At 52.0% G+C, this 23,219-nt stretch overlaps 2 protein-coding genes across 3 annotated transcripts in view; both read right to left on the reverse strand.

The window, feature by feature from the left end:
* CTBP2 (C-terminal binding protein 2) overlaps positions 1-11,219 on the reverse strand; it is a 37,494-nt gene extending 26,275 nt beyond the window's left edge. Inside the window, exons 1-2 of one of the 2 annotated variants that reach the window (XM_035269403.3) lie at positions 10,398-11,219; positions 9,207-10,062 (exon numbers count right to left, since the gene is read on the reverse strand). In XM_035269403.3, the coding sequence (XP_035125294.2) occupies positions 9,207-10,062; positions 10,398-10,490 (949 nt within the window). In that variant the 5' untranslated portion in view covers positions 10,491-11,219. Of the gene's footprint in view, positions 1-9,206 lie in introns of both variants that reach the window. The other variant, XM_035269402.3, reaches the window with a different exon arrangement.
* A 10,957-nt stretch (positions 11,220-22,176) lies between these two features.
* LOC144578774 (uncharacterized) overlaps positions 22,177-23,219 on the reverse strand; it is a 122,397-nt gene continuing 121,354 nt past the window's right edge. The window contains exon 5 of the mRNA XM_078346726.1: positions 22,177-22,283. The gene's annotated coding sequence lies outside the window, so the exon portion shown is untranslated. The remainder of the gene's footprint in view (positions 22,284-23,219) is intronic.

Below are 23,219 nucleotides of genomic sequence, written 5' to 3' on the forward strand. Positions count from 1 at the left end.
GCAAAATAACACCCCCCACCTTAGCTATGACAGCCACGGCCGAGATGGTTGAGGGAGAAGCCTCATGCTTGTGGCACGTTCCATTTCTCTAGCAGTCCTAAAACCCAAGAGCGAAGTGATCCCCAAGGGCTGCTGTCTGGCTGGCCAGGGGCCAGGAGCGCGGTGCCCAGGCCCAGCTCAGCAAGGAAGTGAGCATTCTCAGCACAATAGCTGGCAGGACGCCGCCCCCATTCTTCTTTCTTTTCTAACTTTTCTTAAAATCTAATAACTTCCACAGCATCCCAGGCTCTGAGCCCTGTTTACAGGAAAACACTAGAACCCATCACAAAGGCATATTTATTCTTTCATATAAAAAGCAGCTAGTAGGCAAATCCCCAGCGGGGAAATGTGTTGAGGCCAGTTCTAAGCACGGTGGATGGAGGGGAAGCACTGTTCATGGAGTTGTGGATGGAGGGGAAGCACTGTGGATGGAGGGGAATGGACCGGTCTGCGCTGGGCAGTTGGGGCCAACACTCAACTCCGCAGGCAGAGCTTCCTTCCACCACGAAAAATCCCTTCATGCAATCCCTTAATGAGGCTGGGCCAGAGGAGGAGGCAGGCACCAGGGGAAGTCAGCTCTGAAGAACAGCTGACTACACCCAGCCAAAGTGCAGGAAGAGCTTAACAGCTTCATCTAGGATGAGGCCCTGGTGAAATTAGAAGGTGACAGGCAGGAGGCTGTTGACGGGCAGCAGAGGAGGGTGCAGGTTGAAGAGCAGGGACATAATGCCAGAAAGCGAACTGCGAATCAGTGCTGCTGCCGCCTCGGAAGGGAGGAGAAACTCACCTCTGCTTCTGAGCAGCGGGTTCATCAGTCCCATCTTATACACACTGTAATTGTTCCAGGGGATCAGTTTCCCTCTTTCTTTGGTTGCTAGGAAGCTCAAGGCAGAATTCCCACCTATCCCTGTGTACAGAACTGCAGGAACGCTGTGTTCTGGCCTTACCACCCTCCCTCAGCTTTTCCTACACTGACTTTTCCATTTATTAAACTTTCACTCTTCTGTGTGTGTTACAGCCGTTCCCAACAGCTAGCTTAAATCCTCTTACAACCAAAGAACAGTTTACATTCCATTTAATCACACAGAAGAATGCTGTGCACTCTTCACTGGGAGAACTAATTCCCTGAACTCTCCCAGCAGGCAGCATGATCCAGGGGAAGGAGTTTGGCCCCGCAGTCACAGCAGCTCGGACGCAGGCAGGCTCCAGCGGTGCTCACAGAGCCAGCTGGGAGTCCTGAGCTTGCCATGCACACAGCTCTGGTGTGATGTGGTTCTCAGAGCACTGGGGGGCAGGTGGGGTGGACACCGTCACCCCATGTTCTCATGGGAAGTGAGCCTCAGAGCCCATCACGACTCCGGCTCCAGAGCGCAGCCACCTTGTCCTGTTTCCAGTTGCTGACATGGGCACTGGCTTCCAGCTTGGACTGGTGTCTCCTCCCCAAGTCTACACTTGTTGACTTGCCCTTGCTGTGCTAAAGCACCATGCCTGGGGATCGTCGCAGCATGGGTCACCCCCTGCTGTGGGACTCAGGGCAGGGGGTGAAACTCTCCAAGCCTGTTAGAAGAAAAGTGCCCAGAGCCTTCCTGCGATTTCAGATGGGAGATCGTCCTTGTCACATGCTCCAAAATAGGCCGGACGAGGTGGCCCATGCCTGTAATCCCATCACTTTGGGAGGACGAGGTGGGCGGATCACCTGAGGTCAGGAGTTGAGATCAGCGTGGCCGACATGATGAAACCCCATCTCTACAAAATTAGCCAGGTGTGGTGGCGGGCACCTGTGGTCTCAGCTACTTGGGAAGCTGAGGTTGCAGTGAGCCGAGATTGCTGCACTGCACTCCAGCTGCGTAACAGAGCAAGACTCCGTCTCAAAAAAAACCACAAAAAAACCAAACCAAACCAACAAAAAGAATGCTCCACAATAATAACAATTACTAATAGTTACTGAACTCAGGGCCCTAGATTCTCTGAAGGCTGGTTTCACCCACCCTGGCCCTGGCAGAGGGGAAAGAGGCACATTGCACGGGCCACCTGGGGTAGGTGCATCCCACTGGCCCTGCGGAGGCACTGTGTTCGTACCTAGCCAGTATCACAGGACACATTACCTGCCAGCCCCACTGGCACCCCCCCACACCTGGGTTTGGAAACCAGGAATCAGGGCTCCTACTCTTGCCCCTTTCGGTGGAGCACGCGGAGGGCACTAACTCAGCTGCAGGCTTCTCCCTCACTCAGTCACATGGCCACCCCATGTCCCATGACATTTGCAACGCCTCCTGGGTGAGTTATCCACAGCTCTCAGGAGAACATGTCCTGGGGCCGGGCCGCCCACCCTCTCAGTGGGGACGGGTGTTTCTAGGTTGGATTTTTTTGCTCTCCTAACAATTTGGCAAACGTTGTTTTATTCCCATGCTGAAAGCTGCTTTTGGGCTAGGTTTAACTACAGTGAACCTTCCTGTTCCTTCAGCAGCTCCTCCCTCCCACTGGAGGGGGCAGGAAAAGGGAGGGAGGCTACTTTCTTATCCTTTATATAAAAAACAACCAGAAAGCCCTTTGTTGAAGCCAGCCTCAGAGGGGGGCACACACACCCAACAACAGCATGTTTAATTACACTCGTTTCTACATCACTCACGTGGGCTAATTAGTTATGGATTACAAGTATTATTTCTCTTTCATAAACTTACCCAAAAAACCTCTCCCACATATGAGCAAGGAATCTATGAAAAGCTTTAGAATGCTTGCTTTGTATGCTCTTGGGGGTAAATAAATTTGTTCCAAACACCTGAAAAGCTTTCCTGTTAATATATGTTGGCTTTCTCACTTAAAAAAAAAAAAAGCCTCTCTTCTTTACAATGTTAGTTTCCAAATGTAAGAAGTCTGATGTGAGGCTCTACTTTTGTGCTACCCAGCCCAGCTCTCCACAGCTCAGGTTCTAGAAAGCACCAAACACACACTGGGACAACTGGCTGAATGTGACCCCTACCTCACACCATACGCAGAACTTTACTCAAAGCAGATCAAGACCTCAATGCCAGAGCTAAAACTGTAACATTCTTGGAGAAAAACATAAGAGTATCTCTTCATGACCTTGGATTAAGCAATAGTTTCTTAGATGTGACACCAAAGGCAGAAGCAAAGTAAATACATAAGACTCTAAAATCAAAACTTTCATGTTTCAAGGACACTATCAAGAAACTGAAAAAGGGCCAGGCGCGGTGGCTCACGCCTGTAATCCCAGCACTTTGGGAGGCCGAGGCGGGTGAATCACAAGATCAAGAGAACGAAACCATCCTGGTCAACATGGTGAAACCCAGTCTCTACTAAAAATACAAAAAATTAGCTGGGCATGGTGGCACGTGCCTGTAATCCCAGCTACTCAGGAGGCTGAGGCAGGAGAATTGCCTGAACCCAGGAGGCGGAGGTTGCGGTGAGCCGAGATCACGCCATTGCACTCCAGCCTGGGTAACAAGCGCGAAACTGTCTCAAAAAAAAAAAAAAAAGAAATTGAAAAAATAACCACAGAACAGAAGAGAAATATTTGCAAACTGTGTGCCTGATATCAAAAAGCCTGGGCCACACGACTCAGGAAGACCCTCAACTCAAGCACTGAGGTTGACAGCTGAAATGTGATTTGTGGAGCCCCATGATGGGACATTGGACACTCAAGAGCAAAGGCCACACTAGAAAGTAAGAGTTAAAATAAAACAGCATAGGGGCCTGTTGGTTCTTTTTATGGGCAGGTGAACATGGGGCCGCCTGCCACGCCTGTGAAATCTGCTCAGGTACTTATGCCCCTGGGTCTGCAAACCTTCCAGGAAAACATGAACTGTACTTTGGCCAAGATCACCAGCTTTTAAAGATTTCAGAGGAGCAATAATCCCTGGAGGGGTTTAGGAGGCCCTGAGCTTGGCCACGCACAAAGCTCTGGGTGCGATGTGGTTCTCAGAGCACTTGGTGGGGGCTGGGGTGGATGGGGTGGGGAAAGCATGGCCACACCTACGGCCCCACGAGTTGCTTCCTGGAAAGCAGAGGCTCTGCTGGCCAAGACCTTCCTACTCCACAAGGAACTGCTTTCTAAACTAGGAAGACAGAACGTCCCTGTAGACATGAGAAGGCCAGTTAATGAGGGCCCCATCGGGACAGACAGAAGCTGGTGATGGGAATGCGGGCAGAGCTGGCCACAGTCCTAGCAGCAATCTTGGCTGACATCGCCTCCCATGAAAACAGGTCAATTCCTCTAAACCAACAGTGAGCACCAAGCTCATTCACCACCTGCTCCGCATCCCGCACCATGCATGGCAGAAATCGTCACCTTTTTCCCTCTTGGAGTCCTCCAGAGGCGGCCAGGAGCCCAGCCTATTAGGCAGAAGGCCCGAGACTCACCCCATGTCCTCCATGGACAGAATGAAAACCACACCCAAGGAGTCAGAGGAAGTGCTGTGAGGGAGGCAGATCTGGGGGGCAAGTTTGGCCCCCGAGACCTTGGGGCCTCAACAGTCCAGCGAAAGAGGCCAAGGGTCAACCGTGATGATAGAAGTGCCCTTCTCCAAGCAGGCCCAGCTCCGCTGAGGCCAGGCAGCTCCAACCTCAAGCCGCAACTCGTCCTTCTCTGCTCACCGCTCTCCCAGAAGCAGAGGCGGCAGGTTCAAGACCTAGCCCCTTTTACAGACACAAAAACAGAAGCACAGAGAACTCAACACACTTGCCCAAACACACACAGCCAGCACTCCTCCAGGTCATACATTCAACTACTCATGCCCTGGGCTGAAACCTTATTCCTGGGGTTCACGCCACATCCAGGAGCCTGAAAGGGGACCAAGAAACCCAGTCTCAGCCTAGCAGAGTGTGCTCCATGAACAAAGGGTGAGGCTGGGTTCAGGCACAGAGTTCAGTCTGGTAAGAGGGGCACAACACTTCAGGGCAGCAATGGGCGGGAGGACGATCACTGCCACTCCGCTACGAAGGCGGGGGATCAGCTGGTGAGGTCACAAGAAGGGGTAGGAATCGTGGGAGTCCCAGGAGGTCAGGCATCAGCCACAGCCAGGGCCTCAGAGGCACAGAGGCCAGTAGCAGGTGACTGCCCAGGGGCAGCCTGAATGCAGAGGACACCGGGCCACGAAATCCAAAGACGATAATCAAGTACAAAAGCCAAATGGAAGGCCCATAGCGCTCGCTGACGTCGTGCGTGTTTAGTGTTTTGCTAGAAAAGCTTGCGCTGTCAGCACCTGGGAACCGTTCAGCTCCTCTTGGGTTTGGAAGGGAGGCTGTGCCGAGGTCTGGCTCTACCAGGCCGGGGTCGGGGGAAGAGCCCTGGCTATGTGGCTCCACCAGGCTGCAATGTTTTGACTATGCAGGTAGGCACAGGTTACTCTGTAAGAAATGAGATGCCACAGGGAGTGTCGAAATACCACCCAGGCCCTCAGCTGCCTCTGCATGCGATAGCTCATGCACGAGTTTCCATCTGCTCACGCAGGCCTGGGTGGTATTCTCTCCCCAGGTCCCCATGTGGCCGCAGCACTGGGCTCTGCCCTCCTCCTGCTTCCCTGCCAGAGCACACACAGGCACTGTAGAGATGCTCGTCCCGACTCACGAGTAGCCAGGTAGCCCCGGCACTCCGGGTGCTCCACGGGCCCCATCCTGGTCGCTGCTGTATGTCACAATAACTGTTCTTTTATGAATCGCCTTTCCTGGCCCCCAGACTGGAGAGCCCCTGAACACAAGCCTTGGGTCTTGCTTACCTGGGAGCCCCAAACATCCGGCCACAGGCCTGGCGTACAGCAGGGGACAGGTCAAGGAGGGAGGGAAGGAGGGGGCAAGGAAGAAGGAAGAAGTGAACAAGCCCCCAAGTTCATGCTGGGCCCTGCTGAGGGCAGCAGTCTGCTTTCAGGACGTGGGTCGGGGTGGCCCCAGTCCAGAAGAGGCTTCCTTCACAGGAAGGGCTGGACTTGTCCCTCTGCTGGTCTGCAGGGCCAGCCTGGGGTCACAGCCCATGGACCTCACCTCCAAATGTCCTTGTGCTCTGAGATGGGGGAAGCCTGCCAAAGGTTTAAGAGTCAAGACCTTTAAGAGCAGCAAGTCCTCCGCCCCAGCACAGATCTCAAGGGGCAGAGGGAGCCTCAACAAGAGGAAAGGCTGCTCCAGGACTCACCAGCCGGTGTGTGGGCCAATTGGTGCAACCCTCTAGGCGGATTCCGGTGGGGCTAAAATGATTGACAGGGGCGCTTTCTACCCAGGAGACCAGCATTCACACCTACAGTGCCTGGAAACCAAGGCCACACCAAAAGAAGCCATGCGAGTGACCAGCTCTGGAGACAGATAACCGGCACAACCGTCAGCCTCCCTAGCAGCTCCTCGGTCCACAGGCCACGGGCTCCTCCCCCACGTTCTGAAGAGTCCTCGGGCAGTGGCCCTAGCAACCAGACAGGTCACGTGTGCCCCATTAATCCAGGTGCATCAAGAAATATGGCTGGAAGGAAATGTCTTTTTGTGGCTCTCTGGGCTGGGACTGTGTCCGGGGCTGCCCCTGTGCAGGCTGCAGGCTTGGCTGTATTTTGTGAAGCCAAAGATATGAAAATGGCCACGGCCCCTTTCAACTGTTTGTGATGTTCCCGGCTGCATCTGGTGCAGAGAGGGCTCGGGTGACAGCATGTGACACACAGGGAGATTGCTGGCTTGCAGCCACTGCCGGAGGGCTCTGAGACTCAGCCGGCTAGGTCAGCCTGAGAGTGACAGCAGACCCCACCACCCGCCAGGTGCTGCCTGTAATGCGGGGCTCAGGAGCCCCCATTTGTCCGGGTTGCTGAGGCCTGCGGGTGGCACTGGGGTCCCCGAGGCATACGTCTTCTGTACGTTGTCACTCTGGACTGCCAGGTCAGCGGACTGGACTAGAAACAGGGGCCCGTTGTTTGTAGCAACAAAACCCACCAAGATAAGGCAGGTAGTTTGTGGTCCGAGAAAAGCAAACATACCTTAAAACAGCCGAAGCATACGAAGATAAAATAGATACTGGAAGCTACCCCGAAACCCCAAACCATCCCACTGTAAACACTGCAACTCCGCCTGTCCTGAAGGGGAGAAGGGAGTCAACTCCCAGGAGAGCGTTCCTTGTCCCTCCAGATGGGATGGAAGCACTAGAGTCAGGTGACACCCAAATGAAGATGAATTCATGCTGGTGACGTCCCAATGAGCAACATTGGATTTCCAGATGGCCACGTCCGGGACCAGAGGCCGGCGGGACTGCCCAGGCGGTGCTTTCCTAAAATGTAAACATCATCCTCTGCACAAACACCGTCTAATTTCCCTGCTGGCTCCAACAGATCCAGATCTGACTGCGGATTCCACAGAACTCGCCGCGTAAAATGCCACGTACACAGCTGAAGCATGACCAAGGACGCCAGCCCCTGGCCCCTTCCCAACAGGGTGTGGGGGACAATGTCACCCTGAATGCAGGACAAGGAATGAGGAGGAAAACTGCGGCGATGGGGTAGATGATTTAACAGAGACGTTTTATTTGCTGGCTGGCTTCCCTGGCCCGGGCTCGCTGCCACACAAACGAAGGAAAAATCAATATCCTTGGTCGGCAAAACACCGTGTGAACAATCACACTGCAAACAACTTATATAATACCCCTCGCTGCATACCCAAATCACAGTGAATGTTTTTGTTAGAAGGCAAGTGTAAAGTAAACAGGGAAAAAAGAAAGAAAAGAAAAGAAGGCAATTTTACAGGTCCTCCTTCGGCAAAACCTTTCCCGACTTGAGCGGGGAGATAATCTTTCTGTGATTATGACCAAACCCTCCCGTCACTTAGCAACACATAATTAAGGAATATGTTTTCAGATCCGCTTTGCAAGCCTGGCCATTATCAGATGAAATTACTGGAGCAACAAATGTCATCGCCATGCAAATTAGTCGGTTGCAAAGAAAAGAATGTTTGAAAGACCAGGCACAGGCCCTCGGAAAAATTATCTGATGCCCCTCCCGCTGCACATTTATTCAAGGAGGTCAAATCCGTGATGTGATAAGACTTAAAAAAATCCACGAGACCAAACCAGAATCCACGCGACAGAACAGAAAATCAGGCCAGTTGCTCAGTCTCCCCTTGGAAACAAAAAGCAAACTGTGGTCACCTCTAGGAGGTAATATTCCTGGCAGACATGGGTTCGGGGTCCTGTGCCTCAGTCCCCGTCTACAGCTGCTTCAGGGCGATTTTCAAAAAGGTAGATCTTTTTGTTTCATCATCATTTTCACAAGCTTTTAGGGGGAAAAAAAATCATTTGAAAAGATTCTGTTTTCCAATCAGTTACGGAGGGAAGGCCAGCGGGAAGGAGAGAATATGTTGAAAGAAGAAAACTGACTTACATTTTACATTTTTGGTCAAGGCTCTAGAGTTAAAATAAACATTCTAAATGGTGCTCTGAGGACGCCCACCTAGGACTTCATCCACGACGTCCAAGGAAGCACATGCCATAAATTCCACCTGGCACATGTTGTGGAGAAAACCACCTACCATCATTCTCCCTTTCCTGCACTTGGAAATAGATTCTTCCCTACGAGCAAGCGGAATTCCCAACTGTATTTTCTGATATGAGAGACTAAATCTGTTTTTGAAACAGAGAGTTCTGAGGGATTTCAACATCTTGCATTGTTTAACCCACAAGTATGCAAACACACACATTTTCATCTCCACGGAGGGTAATCCCTTCCTTTGATACTGCGTGCGGACCCGTGACAGGTACGTTTCCACATGGTCACGCCCTTCGAAATGTGGGATGCACACTTTATGGCCAGCATTTGATGAAACATTCCCACCTTCTCCAAAGCTCCCCAGTGTGAACTAGAGAAAAGACCACCCCTCGTGAGCTCAAGGCTGCAGCCTATTCTGAGTGACTTCTGAGTTTCTCTAAGAAATAGCTGAGTTTTACCATCATCAAGGGAAATCCACAATCAACCTGATCTCAGATCTGGCCTGAGACACAAATCTGATGCAGGGAAGCCATGTTAACTGGCTACGGTGCTAAGGCCTTCTGGTTTGGTGGTGTGTGTGTGTGTGTGTGTGTGTGTGGCCTGGTGAGTGAGGACTTACCATCCTATATTCAACCTTCTACCCCCCCCACCGCACCCCTCCTGCCCCGCAGTCCCCAGGGAGGGCAGGTGGGGGGGATGCATTACTTGGTTCTGGTGCAAGCATGGTGGATACGATGATAGGCGCCCCCGTGCGCCGGGCCACCTTCTGGTACGGCGAGTGAGGTGTGTGGAGGCTCTGGCTGGCTGGTGGCAGGGTGGATGGCCCCGGGGGGACACCCAGCTTCCGCAAGACCTGGGGGCTGCCATGTGGGCTGGGCAGCGGAGAGGCGGCCACGTTGCGCTCCCTCTTCAGCAGTTCCATGGGCACTGTGTATGCTGTGGAGTAGGCTGTTCCGGGGCCTGGGTGAAGGGGGTTCGAGGGGCCTGGGTTAGTCAAGGCCACCCCTGCCTGCAGGGGATACGTGGGGCTCAGACGCGCTGTCAGGGCGCAAGGGGTAGGAGAGCTGTACCCGGAGTTGGAGGGGAAGTGGGGGGCATGGGCGCCCACGCCAGGGGTGGAATAGGTGGCTGCCGTCTCCAGGAGGTGCTGGGAGGGTGCGCTGGAGGGGCGGCGAGCCGGGTCTCCAGCTCGGGGGGACACTGTCTGCAGGGGACCTGCAGGCTGGGGCTGCAGGGCTGCAGTGCCAAGAGAAGCCAAGTCACCATGGAGCAGTTCACTTCGGTGGCTGAAGCTGCTGGACCGCGCCCGCGGCAGGGAGCCCACCCGGTCCTGCCTCCTCAGCTGCATTTCAGTCCTGCAGCTGCTGGCCAGGCGGCTCAGAACACGAGCCTGGCCCAGGTTGGGTGCAACAGACTTGATGTCTGTGTCCTCCAGGGTGGCCAGGACGGCCGGGGAGTCAAAGCCTTGCTGCAGTAAGGCTGCCAGTGTGGCCTCCGCCAGCCCCTCCGCTCGTAGGAAGGCCAGGAACTCGGGGAGCACGGTCCTCTTGCCGCCAGGACCCTGGAACGCAGACAGGTCAGTGTCATAAGTCTCATAAGCCATCTTGGATGGCATGCCTTCCCGGGCGGGCCCGTAGCTTCGATTCAGGGCCCCGGGGGCCACCCCTGTGCTGCCCTCAGAGGCAGCAGCTGAACTGGGGTCCACCACCAGGCACGTTGGGGCCACCTGTCTGGCAGGGGCAGGGTCAATGGGTCTTTCACTGACGTCGCTGAAGACCTGGCTGGGGGTGTAGGCGGGCGCCTCCACCCCGTACCTGGTGTCGGGCTGCTCTCGTCCATACCGCCTGGGGGACGCAGCCCTGCTTGGTGTCTGCTGCCCCTGAGGGATCATTTTACCTCTAGGATCCCGGTATGGGTGACCGGCGTCCTGCAGTGCGGGTGACCGGCCCTGCATGTGATCCCATGACGTTCTGCTGCCAAGCACTGCATAGCTGGGCACTGGCCGGCTAACTCCTGGGTCTGGGTAGAAGGGAGGCTCTTTGGGCATCCTAGAAGTTCCAGATGGGTCACTGTAGTAATCCCGGGACAGCAGGGCGCTGCGACCAGACATCACTGCCTGTCTGCTGTCGTAGAAGGTGAAGTCAGGAGTAGAGCCCTTTCTTGCAGCCACTGAGTTATAAACGGCCTCCCGGTACAGGTAGGGCTCAGCGGCCCTGGGCAGGGCAGCGTCCTGTGGTCGGTGGTTTGGCTCGAACCAAGCCCCCTCTGCTGTGCCATATGTCATAGAGCTTCTCCTCCCCAGAGGCTGCAGGCACTCGGCGTTCTCCCAGGAGCCCTCGTACCACCCGGCAGCATCCCAGCTCTGAGAACGACCAATATTTATATGCCTGCTGGGAACTGGCATTGGAAAAAAAAAAATGACTGCGGACGAGGCAGAGGAGAAGCTTTTCTTTATAAATCTTCAATTACATACATCAAAACCAGAACTGGCTGTGTGCTAACCCTTCTGAGACGGCAGGGACAGCCAACTGGGGTTTTCTGTTTCAAAGCACGGCCTAAATTATTAATCCTCCGAAACCTTAGCAGACAAAACAGAAGACTCACGGTAACTTTGCCTCACTCCCCAAAGGGAGCCCGACAGGTCTGTTCCTTACAGCTCAGTCCCAGAGAGGAGGCTGTCCCCAGCCTGCCAGGTCCCTCTTCCTGGCTGGAGTGCTCACATGGACCGGGACTCTCTCAGCATGCGGATTAGGAGCTAAATAAAACCCCTAAAGCTTTGTTCCATGTGACATCTCGTTAGACTGATAAAGCTGGCGCTGGCTCCATCGAAACCTCCCAGACTGCAACTGGGAATTACTTCCACACTGAGGCTTGGGTTTCTGCTCCCTCTTCCGCACCAGGGTACTTTTAGGATGAACACTGCCTCCCCATCTGGAAGGGGCTACTCCCACCTCTGTCACTGATTCCTGAGAGGTAACAGAAGCAAAACAGGGCCACTTCAGTGTCAGCTCACTCTTAATCCGCTGCGATGAAACGTTAATCCATAGCACACAGCTAAACGCAAATGAAATGTGGATCCACAGAAAAAAATCCGCACGTGGTCCCAGTCCATGGTGTCTGGCCCAAGAGGCCAGCTCTGAAACCTGATGCTTTGATAATCATGAAATCTGGCATTGAGATGACTCTTCAGCTGTGAATCAAACGGGCTCCAGTGCTCCAGCCCAAATGCTTTCTTTACCTTACTACTGAGAAACACAGATCCGTTCACACTGCCGGGGGGGAAAAGGGCATGTGTAATCTGGAATTTAAAATGACTGCAACAGAGGTCACAGGAAAGGGAGGATGGGTGACTAAACCTTATCAGTGCAAAGCAAAACTGGGAAGTGACTGCGTCTGAAAATCTCACCTTCTTTTAGGCGTGTCAGAAAGAAAAGCCTAATTCCACCAGGCTTAGATCCTGCAGATGATTCTCCGTATTCACAGGGATTAAGCTGTTCAGTCCACAAAGCACTTCAGGCGCAACAATGCAAAGAACAGCCGTTATTTAGATAAAGGAGCGCTCCAAAGCATGCAGGCATTTCCTTCAGCATCTAGAACAGTCCCAGACAAGCCACGTCCTGGACTAAAGCAGTCGGTCCCAGTCTTGCAACTGTAGGGTTCTCACGACAAAGAAATCACGGCCAAAATAAAAGCCAGGGATTAGGAAGCTACAAAGGCTGTCCGCTGAAAGCATTTAAAAATGAGACCCTACGCATACTGACAAGCATTAAACCCAAGAGTGCTGTGCACTCACCCACATCTCTCTCAATCTAGCATTCTAGAATTTTCTAAAGAGAAACACACCCACCTTCACTTTTTTTTTTTTTTTTTTTTTGACATGGAATTTCGCTCTTGTTGCCCAGGCTAGAGTGCAATGGCACAGTCTCAGCTTACTGCAACCTCTACCTCCTTGGTTCAAGTGATTCTCCTGCCTCAGCCTCCCAAGTAGCTGGGATCACAGGTGTGTGCCACCAGGTCCAGCTACTTTTGTATTTTTAGTAGAGAGGGGGTTTTGCCACATTAGCCAGGCTGGTTTGAACTCCTGACCTCAGGTGATCCACCCACCTTGGCCCCACAAAGTGCTGGATGACAGGTGTGCGCCACTGTGCCCGGCCCACACTTCAGTATTAAGTCGTCTTGCAGTTTGTTTCCTCTCCTTGTTGTCAGGAACAACATGGCATCGTGTGGTGTTAGCACTACGTGACCCCGCTCATGGTGCAGGCACACCCCTCAAAGTTGGGGGAATGAACTCGGAGCATTCCAGGAAAATCCTCCATGCCAAGTCTTTCTGGAAGAGGGTAGGTAGCTCTGCTGACTCACCTCAGCTTCAGCTCAGCCAGTTCTTAAATGGAAACAGGGCTCTATGAAAGAATATTTACCCGCTGACTCATAAGAAACCAGTAATGATTCGTAAGAGGTTCCTGAGCTGGTGTCTGAGGGGTGATCATGGAGCAGGGCGGATTGCTTTGGGGCAGTGTTAGCTTCCCATTGAACCAGGAGGCCCAGCTTCCATTTTTATCAACTTCCAACTCGTTCTGCTTGGAAACCACCCAAACTCACACAGCCTCGGCTCTGAGACTTGACAAATATTATGACAGACGCTTTCCTGTGCTACGTAAAAACACCTGTAACTGGAGTCACACCTTTGCGAACGCTCTGGTTACACACACACACCCCACACTACGGTCTTTTAGAAAGAATTGCTTTTCTGAAAAATTCTCATGTTGACTAAAACTGAGATGGGACCAGTTTCTGAAAGAGTAACACATCTTAAGGGCTTAATTTTTTAATTTTGCCAAGACCCTCACTACAGAATTTATGTCAAGTAAAAATAAGGTAATCGCAGAACATAAAAATCATCTCCCGAAAATTAAGAAAGACAACCCAAGCTCTCTTACTGACAAAATGAACCCAAGAAAAAGTCAGGTGGGTAGAATGACCCGACAGCCACATCGGGGTGGGAGGTGATGTCCGCCCAAAGCCACTTCCAAAGTCCCTACGCGACACAAGGTGTCAATTAACAACAACAGAGACCCACAGAGATCAGACAATTCCAGATATGGTTCCAGACAGTTCCAGAAGGGCTGGGAAGAGGCCAGGATGGGGGTGATCAGGGGGTACCCTCTGACAGAGCAGTCTTTGGACAAACTGCCAACAAGTGTCTCGTGTTTCCATTGGAATAATCATGCAGGAAACTGCTTGAAATGAGTGTGAAAACACGACCCTGGGGTCTAATTCTCACTTTTATAGAAAAACAAGATCAGGTAGGATCAGTGAATCTGAAGGTCATTTGGCTCAATGGTGTTGTCACCCGCCCACTTGGTGGCCTGCCAGGTCTGTTTCAAGGCCTTCTTAGGGGACAGCTCATTCTCAGGCAGCAGCCAACCCCAACCCCAAATTAGGTAACAGCTTCCCCAGGAGGTCCGGCACCTGCCTGGACTTCCTTTCCCTGGTCCTGCTTCTGTCAACGCGAAGGGCCAGGGCAGCTCTGAAGGTGACAGCGGAAATAAGATCTCTGGAGGCTCTTTGGTGTCCGCTGCATCCCAGGACAGAGCCACCACAGTGCCCTCTGTGTCTACCACAGCCAGCGCCTCCCTAGGGAGGCTGTGGACATTAGTGGGTTACAGTTTTCTGGGAGACACGGGGCTGAAAATCCAGCCTATGGCACACCCACTTCCTCCTTTTAAATGTGGCACACCTGTCATCCCAGCACTTTGGGAGACTGAGGGGGCGGGTCACCTGATGTCAGGTGTTGGGAGACCAGCCTGGTCAACATGGCAAAACCCCATCTCTACTAAAAATACAAAAATTAGCCAGGCGTGGTGGCTCATGCCTGTAATCCCAGTTACTTGAGAGGCTGAGGCAGAATAGCTGGAACCCGGGAGGCAGAAGTTGCAGTGAGTGGAGACTGCACCATTGCACTCCAGCGAACAGAAAGTCTGGTTGGGTTTCAAAGCAGCCTTCATCTAAATCACACAAGCACACAGCAAGAGTGAGCAAAACTGTGCAGATGTCGTTTCAGTCCCACACAAGCACACAGCAAGAGTGAGCAAAACTGTGCAGATGTCGTTTCAGTCCTCGAAGGGGCCGAGTGGCACCGAGTGCCCTTGGTTGCACACCGAGTACTATCACCAATTTCTAGACCAGGAGTGCAAAGGCTTGGGCACCAGCACAACACTCCAAAGGAAGTCAGGAGAGCAACATGGAGTGTCCCCACCAACCCGGCCCTTTCCAGATTAGCCAGGTCCTAAGAAGTCCCAGCCCTTATGTCCTCATATGTAGCCACAGTTAGCGAAAACAAAGGCTTGCACAGGCTTCTGACTCAAGACTGTATTGTAAAGCTTCCTGAGAACTACATTATGGAAATTAGGTATGATTGCCACTCCTTATGGCGTTAAAAAAAAAAAAAAAAAAAAAAAAAAAAGCCACCCCACTCTCTTGCACGGCCCGTTTTCAAAGTGTTCGTGGAGCCAAAGTGTGCCTGGGACCCCAGCTGGGATGCAGGACAGGCCTCCCTTGGACCATGTCAGGATTCCCATTTCTAGCAATGGAACACGGTCAACCTCAAGAGGCTCAATGAACACCATCCCTTCTGCTCTTTAGCAGCGTTTCCTGCAGATTCCCAAAGTCTCCACCTCACCGACACGGTGCCCTCGCCCACCCCATCACAATTCACGGTTGGAGGTCTCCTCGGCCTTCCGGGGATTGGAAGGTTCCAGGACTTCTTCCTGCCTCTGGTTTTGTCAGTGCCACTCCCATCAGGGCTGGCTGAGCCAGCCCTCCCCCATGAAGCTTTCTCAGTCCCATTCTGTCACTGTGTCCTTAGTCCAAAAAATCTGCCACTTCTCAAGATGAGAAAAGCACTCCAAAAATAATCCAGGGAATGCACGTGGCCTCTTAGCCCCTGACCTGCCAGCACTGCCCTTCCCCCGACGGCACGTGCTCCCTCCATTCACAAGCTTTGCATTTCGTTCGACACCCAGGCTGTAAATCAAACTGTCCAGTATGACTCAATGGTGATGGACGGCCCTTGGCCTCAAGGGGGTGTATGGTGTCATAGCGGAAAATGACGGAGACATGTACATGGTCAACAGAAGCCCCTCCCCACAACTACTTCAGTCCTCTGAGCCTGAGCCCACATCAAAGCCCAAACAGCCCCATTTGCAAGCATGGCCATGGCGAGCACTGAGTTAGGCCAAGTACCCACCTCCCCAAATACAAATGGCAGCCTGACAGGGACCTGCCTCACCTTAGCCTGCCCGTGGACACTCAGCACACGGGCCGCCAAAGATGGTACAGTCAGCCTTCCTTAGGACATGGAAGAAATGACTCTCCACCTCACTCCAAAGTCTTGGAGAGATCCCCTTCACCTGACCCAGGTTGCAAACGGGAAGGGAGGGAGCCTCCTGGCACAGACATCTCTGCAACCAGAACACGGAAAACAAAACCCTCAGGTGATGGGAAATGGGCTGGAGGGACAGGGATCCTGCTGTGCCCAGGTATGCGACAGGCAGAGAGCTCTCCCCTTTCTCCTGGCGTCTTCACAGCCCAGCTGGGGTGCTGAGCCAGGGTCCTACTGGATGTGGAAGGGCTCAGAAAGGCACATGAGGTCGCTCCATAGATGGAGACCAGAGAAGAATGCCCTTGAGAGCACACGCCAAGGCGCCTGAGCTTCAGAAGCAACACAGCCAATCAGAAAGGAGCCTCATTTCATAGCTTAACACTGTACGTTCTATAAAAAGAGAGGGCAAGAAGCTGGCAGCAAAATGCATCTTGGGGTTCCGGTTCAGTCACCCCAAATACCTGCCAATTAGGTTGAGCTGTGCAAAGAGCACAGCCCGTCCTCTGCATTCGTGCAGGCTGCCGTCTGGCTACCCCAGGGCCTCCTGCAAACATGAAGACTACTCTATGCACTGCTCCTCCAGAGACACTGGCCTGAAACCAGAGACGCTCTTTCCCCAAAGGTGCTGGGGTCAAGAGGACACACACTAAGGGTAATGTCTGAGGCGGCCGGGCCCAGCAGCTCTGGGCCAAGCTGTGGAAGCTTTGAACTCAGTCATCGATGAAGACAGGGCACCACCTAACAGGGGTTGGGAGACAGTGAGATTCACTGTGGGGAGCCGGGGGGCGGGGGCAGGAGCTGAAAACCGCAGCCACAAACCCAAGCCAGAGGAGAGTGATGAACCCCAAATCCCAGCCACAGACGAACTGCATGACACATCCCTGGCCCCCAAAGTGGCCTTAACATGTTGCTTTAGGAAAAAGTGGCGAGTGTGAAGGTATCTGCCCATCACCAAACTGACCGGTGTGGGGAGATGCTTACGTTTGTGCTTGAGAGATGAGTAACAACAGAAGTAAGGCACTGAACCTGATTCGCAGCTGCAGAAAGGGAGGGCAGTCTATGAACCCCATCACAGAATCAGTGGAGGAACAGGTGGGGTGGGGGTTCCCTGGGGAGGGGTCCCCACCCTGAGTTTCTCTTAAAGCCAGGGACAGATAAGGCAAATGTGAACTTTCGCCCCTTGCAAATACCTGCACTTTTGCCTGTGAAGCTTCACCTTGGCAGTTTCGCGAACCTTTACTTTCACGTAAGATTGTTGGGTATGTTCATTTGTGCTTTGGAGTTTTAAGGCACGTCAAGTTAACTATTGTATATTTACATAGCTAATGTAATTATAGCTAATCACATAATTGCTGGAAATGTGCATAATTACCTGATTCCAACATATAATTATAATGTATAGCAACATTATAAATCTCATTTTAAAAATCCACATTTTGGGGCTATTTAAAGTTATTTAAAGAGCTGTCTGTGGGCTTCCTATAGGAGGCTTCTTTACGAAGTGCTCAAAGTGCTTTAAAAAACAAAAACAAAACACGTCCTGAGTTTAGAAGGCACTTTTACAAAGACAGGTGAAACCAAACAGCTGCCCAGAACAAAAACAAAGACAATCTCAAACACCAAGGACAACAATTTGTCAATACTCTGTGGAAAGAGAAAGTCAGCGCCCAGCCCGGAGGCTCTGGTGGGCATCCTCCCTACACCCTCCAGCCAGTCCTGCCTGGACTTTGGCAACTTGGTGACCTGGAGGCGCCTGTCTTTGTTCCTTACACGTGCTGGGATCACGAATGAACGTTCCTGGGGGCACGTTCCACTGAGGTGTGCTTCCACAATGGCAAGTTCAACCCCCTGAGAAGAGCAGAAGAGTCCGTGACACAGAAGCCACTGCAGAAGCTCCCTCCCACCTCATCCCTGGCATCTTCTCCGACTTCCCGTCCTCTGTGACGAGCATGGTGCGCAAAGAGATTCCCGGAATGTCTGTCTATATGCTTGACAGAAACCAGCTTGTTTCCTTCCCCAACAGCCATCCAACCAGCTTATCCTCCTCCTTCCTTTCATTCTCTGTGGTCGTGAGAACATTCCAGAGGTGAGGACTGTTTTCTGAAATTGTTTATTTAAGAGGAGGTACCTAATATCTTCGCAGAGGAAACAGAGAAGAACCCTCCCTGAGCCACGTTACAAGAGGACTAATCACAGCTCAGCTGCTATCATCCTCGGATCCACTTTCCATGTCTCCAACACATTGGAACAAAATGCAGTAAAATGAAACGTACTTTTTTTCAATTTGCAATCTCAATGGGCACAGGAAAGGAGGGTGTTTACGGACTGATTCTACCATAACCCACAAGAAGCTCCTCCAACGAAAAGTCACCACCAACAGCCATTGTGTTTATTAAGTTCTACGAACCCAGGGCACTTCAAGAAGCTCTTCCGTGTTTCCTCTCCAACGCTAAATGGTTTTGAGCTAGCCCTCATTTCCAACCAACAAATGTCTGGGGCAGCCCAGCGAGCTGTGGCATAAGGCAGTAAGGCAGGTACTAACACCCTCTGGCTGTTGCAGTTTACATCGATTACGTCAGCAAACGAAACTATAGGAAAATCTAAGTTACACTTGAAAATGGGGAGACCACCACCTTATTCTGATCAGCCTACCTTATGACAGGGCTCCTTCATAATCACTCTGACATGGTATTCTAGGACGGTTTTGATAGTAAGGCATCAGAAAAAGAACAAATTATAAATATCAAACTCAAAGAGTTACATTAAAAAAATTAAAATCTGGCTTTTACATCAGCTAGAGAGACCATTATTCTAACTGATTTGGCTGGAGTCCCAAAGACCAGACATCTCCTGCTCTCCAAGTAGAGACAGAGCCTGGCGGGGTGAATTCCCACGGTAGCTTCATGCCACTTTTTCTTGCTTTGAAAGTTTCAAGGAGGAAGGGGCTGGACAGGCCTCAGAAGGCAGGGAAAGGTTCTAGAATTGTCTGTGCAGGGATGATGCTCAGATTCCACCGGAGTACCTGGAGTGGGACCCTGGAGAGGCCTGCCTGATTCCAGCCTGGGGCCCCATGACCAGGACCTCATATTGGGGTTGTGCAGCAGGTGGGAGGGAATGAATGTGAAGGAGTTCCAGACACGGATAGCCAGAAGACAAAATTCCTACAAGCCTGGAAGCAGCCGGGTAACCACAGCAGAACATGGCAGCTTCATGCTTTGAATCATTTAGAAAGAAAATAAATTTAAGGGATGCAAAGAAATCCTTGGGTCAGGGGTAGGCAGTGGGGAGGGAGAACAAATAGTCTGACAGGCTCTGTGTGTGTCAATACAGAACATTCTACAAGTAGTTCAGGTTGAAAGGATAGAGACATGGTGAAAATTCAAAGCTAGAGGGAGGGAGAGAGGGAGAGAGAGAGAGAGAGAGAGTGTGTGTGTGTGTGTTAGATGTTTAAGGCTCTCAGGTGGAATAAAGAGCTGAGTCCAAGGAGCTGATATGAGAGAAGGACAAACAGAAAAAACAAAACGGACTGCCCAGGTTCCCGGGTGCGAACTGTCCACTGCTCAGCACCTCTCTGGCAGCATCTGTGAAATGGGTGCCACCCAATCTCACCCGTAACAGGTGCCACAAGGACTGAGTCAGCTTATACATGGGAGGAGCACCAACAAAGTACCTCGAACCAACTGTTAGTACATCATGAGATGCCCCAGGAGCTGACACACAGGTGACCCACACGCCTGTCTGTGTTGATCATGGTGACAACTCTGCAGGTGGATCTGGAACATACCAGGCGACACACACTTCTGTTGGAAAAAATTGACTGAACATTTCCTATTACACATGAATGAGGTGGGAAGGCTGGTGAACCACCCTTCACCAACACCTGCCTGGATGGGACAGAGGGGCTGCAAGTGACAACGGCTTTGCCCAAGTCAGATTTATACAACCCTGGAAATGCAGACAGGAAACACTACTGTCTCTTCAATTCCATTCTGGTCTCTGATGCAACACCCCTGGAGAATCCCAGGGGAAGGGGGTGGAATCAGCCCCAGAGGCATTCCTGCTACTAACCTTGGAAAGCTGAGTCACGAGGGCTTTCTAGAAGCAAGTACTCCGTAACCACAATCAAGCACCTTTACACTGGAAGAGTAAATTTTACAACTCCCCATTCAATCTAGTGAACCCATATTGTGGAATATTCGACAAATCAATGGGGCCTGGGCTCTTCAGTATGTCCAATGTCCTTGAAAGTCAGCCGGGCTCAGTGGCTCACACCTGTAATCCCAGCACTTTGGGAGGCTGAGGCAGGCAGATCACAAGGCCAAGAGATCAAGACCATCCTGGCCAACATGGCGAAACCTTGTCTCTACTAAAAATACAGAAAATAGCTGGGTGTGGTGGTGGGCGCCTGTAATCCCAGGTGCCCGGAAGGCTGAAGCAGGAGAATCACTTGAATCCGGGAGGTGGAGGGTACAGGGAGCCAAGATCGTGGCACTGCACTCCAGCCTGGTGACAGTGAGACTCCATCTCAAAAAAACAAAAAACAGCAAAAAACCTCACACAGGCCAGGGGAATATTTTAGATTAAGGAGACTAGAAAGATACAACAACTGAACTGAACACCATGTGTGACCCCGGCCTGTTGCACAGGCAGAGACGTGGGGAAATGCGAACATGCAGCCCCTACTGGACAATCCTGTAGTGAGGTTAAATTCCTGGGTTGATTCTGGCATTGTGAGCATGTAGGATGTTGGATAAAAGGTGACACATGCCACAGGTACTCCAGAATAAACTGCTGCCTCTGCATTTTTTTTTTTTTTTTTTTTTTTTTTTTTTTGAGACAGTCTTGTTTTGTTGCCAGGCGCCAGGCTGGAGGGCAGTGGCCCCATCTCAGCTCACTGCAACCTCCACCTCCCAGGTGCAAGCGATTCTCCCGCCTTAGCCTCCCAAGTAGCTGGGACTACAGGCGCATGCCACCATGCCCAGCTAATTTGTGTAATTTTAGTAGAGAAGGGGTTTCGCCATGTTGGCCAGGATGGTCTCGATCTCTTGACCTCGTGATCTGCCCGCCTCGGCCTCCCAAAGTGCTGGGATTACAGGCGTGAGCCACCGTGCCCAGCCTGCCTCTGCATTTTTTCAGATGGTTCTGGAAAAAATTCCATCATCCACTCACACACGCGTCCATTTATATGTATACCTCTATCTCCCCCTAAAGAAATCGTATCAACTGGAAAATGGAATGGAAGAGGGGTGTTTCACTGTGCCGTCCTACCAGCCTCTCTGTAGTTTGTTTACTTTCAAAAACCCCTTTAATGCCAAACTCCTTATATTGAACCCCAGGAATGTCAGTGCTTTTGTGATCTAGCAGCACAGAGTTCGGGGGGGGGGGGGCACTGAGTCACTCAGTAGAACGCCTTTATGTCCCCACACTGTATGGCTAGCGTCACATCTACTTAGAGGTCAGACAATTACATATGGACAGCTGCAGGGGAAGGCCTGTGAGTCACATACGCCTGTCTGTGAACTGGCGGGTCAGCTGCTGCTTGTGCAGGAGGGCACAGAGAGGGGGCTGTGAGCCACCTCTGGTTCCCTCTGAGAGCCACCCCGCAGGGAGGTACCAGCGGTCACCCAGCAGCCCTGTAGCACTGACCCCGAACCCAAATTCACATGTTGGTTTCTTACTACACGCCAGCTGGGAGAGCACAGTGCTTCATCAACACGTCAGATGTGTCCCCAGGTTTCCATTAGATTTTAACTATGTTTATTTTCCTTTCATGAATAGAACACTTCCAGACATTTCCAAAGATACCAGGGATGTGAACACACCACAAGGGGCAACGCTGGGTTCTTCAGGAATATCATGGAATTCATCCTTGAAAATCTCTTAATCCAAAAACAGATAAGGTCCTGAGATTTCAGGAAGTGAAAAAAAAGACGATCCTAATCAGCATCATTTTTCATATGCAAAATAACCTCAGGTACACGGAAGATAGGGACCTCAGGGCCATGACCACAGCCCTGAAACTGGGCTCCTAGTCTCCACCCAACCCCAGAAGCCAGGCCTCGTCCCACTCGAAGGCCAGGCCCAAGGCCAAGGACACCCAGCAGTGGGGGCCAGCGCTGCGCAGTGCTGGAATCGGAGGAGGGGCTCTGGTTTGAGGGTGGCAGTGCCACTCAGGGAGCAGCCCCTGAGGATGAGCGAGCGAGGACCACGTGTGTTCAGTAGAAACCGCCAAATGCTCTTACCTTCACAAATTCTGTCCAATCGCTGTCTCTTGACTTTGTGCTTATCCACAAGGGCCATTCTTTATGGAACTTTGCAACTCTCAGATCAAAAGGCAAAGCAGTCCTCTAAGAACTTAGGGGAACTTGCAGGAGTCTGCGTGCATGACGCCGCTATGAACCCTGAAACGAGGAGAAAAGAGTCCTTATTCTCTGGAGACCCTCTGGGCACAGGACAACAGCTCACTGGGCACTTAACTGCTACTTTCTCTATGGGAACCTGCCATCTGGGCACACGGGACTTGCTCTCTTCCTCAACACTGGGACTGGAGGTTGCCGCAAGCCCATCTCAGCCGTCTCCTGCTTCTTCCCTCATCGTAGGAAGCAAGTGAATGCACACGAGACAATCATCAGTTATTTCTGAAAGCAGCAAATTCCAAGAGATCTCTTGCTTTTAACTTCAGGGCTATACGGCCAATTTACTGACCACTTTGAAGTGTACTAAATTCTGTTCCAGTGCCAGAGATCAAGTGATAGCCAGCTGGACCTGCCCTCGTTTCTGTGAATCACACGAAGGGTGCTGAGTGACAGGGGCAGGCCCCAGACGCACGCGCACTGAGATGCAGACGCCCACTGTGGTGACACGAGGAGCTCTGCCAAGGGAGTTACAACAATGCTTTCCAGAACAGCCATGCGGGGGTCGGGGGCAAGGCCACAGCTCAGCACAACACAAAACCCTGACCCTATCACTAGAGTACGTGGGTGAGGTGCCCCAGCAGCCTCTAACCAGTGTTTGTCCAGTGTCACCTTCCTGAATCTTCCTTGCAGCTGGAGAGAACTTCGGTTAGCACCAGCAAGGGCAGGGGGCCCTTGACACTTGGTCCCAGCTATACCCGCTGAAGTACTTCTTAGCGTGAGCGTCTAAGCATCCCCATGACGTCTCAGGCAGAGGCTAGGCAGATGGAGGAGGCAAGATAGGGTCTCCCATGTGGTTTGGGGTATGTGGGATTCTCAAGAGGGAATCCCGACTGTGGCCTAGGGAAGAGGAGCTGCTGCCCATCCTCCTTCTGGAAGGGTCAGGATCTGAGCACTTTGGAAGCCTCGTCACCAACGTGCCAG

This window comes from Callithrix jacchus, chromosome 12, assembly GCF_049354715.1.
Source record: "Callithrix jacchus isolate 240 chromosome 12, calJac240_pri, whole genome shotgun sequence".
Classification (NCBI taxonomy): Eukaryota; Metazoa; Chordata; class Mammalia; order Primates; family Cebidae; genus Callithrix; species Callithrix jacchus.